The 6,000-nt window shown below is 43.9% G+C and overlaps 1 protein-coding gene across 2 annotated transcripts in view; it reads right to left on the reverse strand.

The window, feature by feature from the left end:
- LOC106560389 (desmocollin-2) overlaps positions 1-4,334 on the reverse strand; it is a 40,185-nt gene extending 35,851 nt beyond the window's left edge. Inside the window, exon 1 of one of the 2 annotated variants that reach the window (XM_014123269.2) lies at positions 4,316-4,334. Coding sequence is in view for 1 of the 2 variants with exons in the window: in XM_014123268.2 (XP_013978743.1) it covers positions 755-793 (39 nt within the window). In the remaining variant the exon portion in view is untranslated. Of the gene's footprint in view, positions 1-754; positions 1,059-4,315 lie in introns of those variants that run through there. The other variant, XM_014123268.2, reaches the window with a different exon arrangement.
- Positions 4,335-6,000: the final 1,666 nt, after the last annotated feature.

Here is a 6,000-nt window from a genome sequence, read left to right on the forward strand (position 1 = left end):
AGGCCCCCAAATGACCTTGTTATTTTCCTATATGGAGTAGCCTGGTCATAATGGCTCAAAACAATATGTCAACATGGGCCGCCACAGACTTATCTATTTGAAAGTATTTGAGCTTTACAGGAGTTTATCAAAAAGTCTTATCTGGATTCTCCTTTCCCAGGCCTTCGTTTCTTTTATAACCTGTAGTGCCTTCGATAATCATTAACCCCATTCGCAGCGAGAGTGCTGTATCCGTGAAATGTATAACTAATGAATGCATTTGCAAAAGATCTAGACAGGCCTACTCAGTTTGACAAATAAGTAGCCTATAGCCTTAACACACGTCAGAGAAAGAGACCAGGACAGGCGACTAGAGAACACGGATCATGCTCATTTTATACAAAGTTTCAGCTCAACAACATACGTCTGTCATTTCTGTGCTACATTCCACACCGATTTGCTCACGAAACTTCTGCATGAGATACGCGCAGTGGTCAGACACTGAGGACTGGACTGCCCACCTACTTTTAAAGCTAAACTGAAGTCCCTCAACACTTCTATTCAGGGAAATACCGAAAACAAAGGATCCCAATGAAGAAAACCTTTCCACTGGGCTCAGACGTCAATTCAACGTCTATTCCGTTGAAATGACATGGAAACAAAACGGTTTCAACCAGTGTGTGCCTTGTGTGTTAAATAGTCTAGTCTACATCAGAGCTATTGTCCAAGACAGCTATTGTAACTTTCAACTTTGTTTGCGGATTCCGTCACTTACCACGGTGAGCAGGCTGACGCAAAAGACGCCCGGGGCCATGGTGCGGCGGGATGAATAAACAGAAGTCTGGAGAATCGCGCCCTACCTAAAATGACTGAAGTCGTTCGGTGAAGTCCCGGGTGCAGCGCGGCGCAAGGGATGGGTGGAGGTTTTGGCTCTAGAGCCTTTGTAATTATTTTAGCTCACACATTAATTCCAAGGGTGTGTCGGGAAGAATTGAGACAGAGACAGGCTGTGAGGGGGTACGGAGTCCGCTCTGGGGCTGGCGGTAACGATCACCACCTACAGGTTTACCGGGAGGGACTGTCCCGCCTCCTGTCCTGTCTTATCTCGGGTCTGGACTCCACCCAATCCAAACCTTCCCAACTGTCTATGTTGTTTTACTGTCTATGTTGACTATAAGTGTTTATCTAAGTTATTATCCAACATTTCAAAATGTACTATTGTAACAAAAGTGTCACCCTGTATATTAGGCCTATGTTTTTAATGGATTCATAGTGAGTCATTGACCAAACCAACCAGAAAGGAAACAGAGGCTTCAGTGTAGACCAGAGGTGTGATTTTATCTCTTTGCAGGTAAGAAGTCTGACAGCTATGTATAGTATCATTCCATTGTTAGGTGTGTGTGTTGATTATTCTATCCTTGTGGGGACCTAAAATCCCCAAAAGTTCCCACAAAGATAGGAAAACAAGGAAAATTCTCCCTTGTGGGGACATTGCCCACACCCTATGAGGACAAAGGCTATTTTAATTTTAGGGGTTAGGTTTAGGGTTACAATTAGGGTTAGAATAAAGGTTAGGGTAAGGGTAAAGGCCTCAGAATGCTTCAGTTCAGCAGGCGCCTAGCCAACCTCGGCTAGCCGACCTGCACTTTAAAATTTTGAAAAAAGCGCAATAGTGCTGTTTTTCCATTTTGAGACGCCGTAGTCAGTATACAGTTCCTCAAAAGTCCCAATTAATCTAGGATAACTCAAGAAATCAGGCATTAATTTTGATGTTTTTGCCAAAGAGATCGTAATCGTGCAATTTTACGTCTAACTAAAAAGATTGGTGAAGTATTTTTCAATGAATAAAATGTGCATGAAAATGAGTTGTCTCTCATTGAATGACAACGAAGACTTTATTGAATAATTCGTACTGTTGACCAATCACAGACGAAGGGCATAGACTTCCGCTCCGAACTTCGGCTGGACTCCAGAAAAAATGTGTGTGCCCGAACAACCGAAAAAACCCTCACCGAAGTCCAAAACAAACAAAAAGTAATCATATGAACTCTACCAAAATGTTTCGGCTGGCAAGCATGCCTTAAGTGGTTAGGTTTATTTGTTTAACCTTTAGGCAAGTCAGTTAAGAACAAATTTGTATTTACAATGACAGCCTACCCCGGCCAAACACAGACAGCGCTGGGCACCACCCTATGGGACTCCCAATCACAGCCAGATGTGATACAGCGTGGATTTGAACCAGGGACTGTAGTGACACTTCTTGCACTGAGATGCAGTGCCTTAGACCGCTGCGCCACTCGGGAGGGTAAAGGTTAGGGTTATGGTAAAGGTTAGGGGTTAGGGAAACTAGGATTTGAATTAATTTTAGGTCCCCACAAGGATAAAATAACATAACGTCTGTGTGTGTGCGTTCGTGCGGTATGCGTGTGTGAGAAAGAGAGAGTGGAGTCATCAGTCATAATAAAACCTTTATCTCCAGAGATAAACAGGTTGACCTTTACTTAATTCATTCATACAGGTGTATCAGACAGAACAATAACACATGCGTCACAGTCTAGTCTACACCTTGACATACAGACATACAGAAGCCTTCTGAGGGAGAGTACAAATGTGATGTGTGGTGATGTGTGCTGAGCGTCCTGGCACAAATGGTTGCCATGAATCACCCAAGTGGGTGCCACACATTGGTGGTGGATGACGTGAGTTTCCCCCTTACTATGTAAAGCGCTTTGAGCACCTAGGTGGAAAAGTCTTCCAATCAATTATTATAATTCATTATTATGTGTCATTACTGTGTAACCGATGTGAAATAGCTAGTTAGTGGGGTGCGCGCTAATAGCGTTTCAATCGGTGACGTCACTTGCTCTGAGACCTTGAAGTAGTTGTTCCCCTTGCTCTGCAAGGGCTGTGGTTTTGTGGAATGATGGGTAATGATGATTCGTGGGAGGCAGTTGTTGATGTGTGCAGAGGGTTCCTGGTTCGAGCCCAGGTAGGGGTGAGGAGAGGGATGGAAGCTATACTGTTACATTGATGCTGTTGACCCGGATCACTGGTTGCTGCGGAAAAGGAGGAGGTCAATAGGGGGGTGAGTGTAACCGATGTGAAATGGCTAGCTAGTTAGTGGGGTACGCGCTAATAGCGTTTCAATCGGTGATGTCACTTGCTCTGAGACATTGAAGTAGTTGTTACCATGATGCTTCGTGGGAGGCAGTTGTTTATGTGTGCAGAGGGTCCCTGGTTCCAGGATAGGGACGGAAGCTATACTGTTACAACAGTAAAACATGTTAATCTTTGTTTGTGGTTGTGCATTAAGGTGTCTATACAAATACTACTGCTCTAGCCTCTTATTCATGTACCGTACACTTTTCCACAGATAAAATAAACCACCTAGCCCACTTAGACCTCATAGCCCAGACTCCAGGAATGCACATCCACCACTCCAGGCCCTTGAGGAGTGTGTGTGAGGAATATTTGTGCGTATCTACATTCATATGTGTGTGTGTGATGTGTGTGTGTGTTTGTATGTGTGTTTGTGTGTCAATGTGTGTGGTAAGTTAAGTGAGGGCCACAGACAGGAGAGTTGAGAGGGAGTGAGAAAGCAGAATGGTGACCTCACTCCCACCTCTTTATGAAGAGCTGATCAGAGTGCATGACACTGGAGGGAGCAGAGAGAGAGAGCAAACGAATATTCCTTTCAAACAGAGACAAAAACCTGCCAACTTTAACATTCCACCAACTTTTCTTTATATCTGAAAGGTATTGCCCGCCACTAAGCCTGTACTTCTATTTCCACCATCTGACCTAGTCATGATTGCAGTAATGTATAAATGTCAACTTTCATATTACCGTCGTTAGCACAAATTAAATTATTAAAGGGGAACTGCACCCGCTGATATGGCCTCGTTTTGGGGCTTTTGGCTAGTTGGGTGTATTAGTCAGACTCATACATGAGTTAGCTGCCACCATAGCTGCATCTATTATTTTGTTTTGCCCTAGACAATACAGAATACACTTTATGAGCAACGAACTACCATGTAGCTAGCTAACTAGTCTGCCTCGCTAGCATTATCAAATGATAACGTTACATAACCAGCAGTATCTAGACAATACACAATAAACTTGTATGAGCTACGACCTATCTATGTTGTAATGAGGTAGCTAGGTAGCTAACGTTAACTAAAACATTAGCTAGCCTGCCTCGCTAGCTAACGTTAGCTAGCCTGCCTGCTTTATCAAATGATAGCTACCTACATAACCAGCAATAACATTATCTAACGTCGTTACCTAAGTTATACCAGAGAGGTCATTATTTTCCAGTATCTCTGATTATACTCACCACCAGCGGTCATTGCACACAAAGCTACTGTTACTGGTGCACACTTGGGGGCTGACGAACTCCAACCACCTATTCTGCATACTAGTGTCCTTCGGCATGGCATGCAAAAAATAGAACTTTGGCGGTGCCATCCTTTGAATGCGTTGGGGGCCATGAAACAACGGAGCCCCATTAAATGAAGGGAAGCAAAGTGGGCGGAGGGGCGATTTGAACGTGGAGCTCAGCAAAAGGGGGCATGATTTGTTGACATCATTTTAATCCAAACCCAACCTTCATTTACTCTTGTGACGAATTGAGGTTCCAAACTTTGTTTCAGACGAGGCTGAACTTATGACCAAAATTATCCTATTTACACTTTGTAGTCAAAATGTTTCTGACTCATATAGATGCCACATAAGCCGTTTTCAAAAGGATTTCTTGCTTTTTGGGGCAGTCGCTCTTTAACATTATATTGTTGTTGTCCGGCAAAAAAGTTGTCCTTGTCATTATGAAAAAGTATAAACACAAAAACAGCAATCTGCATGACAATCATAACTGTCTGGAACATATTATCTAACCAGATGATTGTTTGCGAAAATTATAACTGAGAGATTGACGGGTTTTCAGTTGAGGTCGAGGAGATGGTGTGTGTGTGTGAATCCTGGCACTGCGCCTGCAAATCCAATTTGTTTCCCAACAACACTTTATTCCAGTCATTCTGAAGCATATATCATCACACCACTGAAGAGAACACACACACATACACAATAAATGTGACAGTAAACACACACACACACACACAGAGATTTGCCAGGACAGAGCCGCAGGATTCACAGGGTGCGGCCCCAGCAGAGCCTGGAATGTAGCACTACTCTGATATTTGGGGAGTGTCTCCCTCCTCCCTCCTCTCCCTTCTCTCTCCCCCTTCCTTCCCTCAGGTCCAACTCCACCCTTAGCTTCCCACCCCCGGGCCTCCACCCTTCTGACTTGTAGCTTGTAACCAGGGGCGACAAGAGGACAACCTCCCACAGTGGTGTCCAATTACATTAGCAGAAAGAAGGAGGAAACTGAAAGAAAACCTCAACTACTTGTCTGTCCCAAATGGCACAATGTTCCATTTATAGTGCAGGGAAAAGGGTTCCATTTGAAACGCAACCGCTGATCTGCTGAAAGGGAAAGTCCACTTTATCCAGCAGATCAGAGAATCTTTGTCTGCTTCCCAAATTACAGCCTATTTCCTATAGGGCTGTGGTCAAAAGTAGTGCACTATGTAGGGAATAGGGTGCTATTTGGGACCACAAAACTAGGCTAGGGATCAACAGACCAGCTATCATCCCCGTATGACCAGTGGCGATTTTAGCATGTACATCTTGGTGGGGGAAAAAATTAACTATATGGGATGCATGCCTGCAAAGCCACTACACAACACAACCCTAAACAATACATTAATTACATAAAGCTGTCCCAACAGCAGAGTCCCAACAGCAGTCCCAACACCTTACCACTGCTACACCTTGTTGTGCTGTGCTCACTTGAAAAGGAAGGTGGCGCCGTGGCCCTTCTTGGGCAAATGTTGTCATCAAACTTTGTCATCAAAGTCTGGCATTCTCTGGATTTATGGTGCTTTCAAGACAACTGGGAAATCTGAAGAAAAAAAAGTTGAATCATGATGACGTCAGTGATCTTCATGTTGTAGCTCTATAAAG

This window comes from Salmo salar, chromosome ssa10, assembly GCF_905237065.1.
Source record: "Salmo salar chromosome ssa10, Ssal_v3.1, whole genome shotgun sequence".
Lineage (NCBI taxonomy): Eukaryota > Metazoa > Chordata > Actinopteri > Salmoniformes > Salmonidae > Salmo > Salmo salar.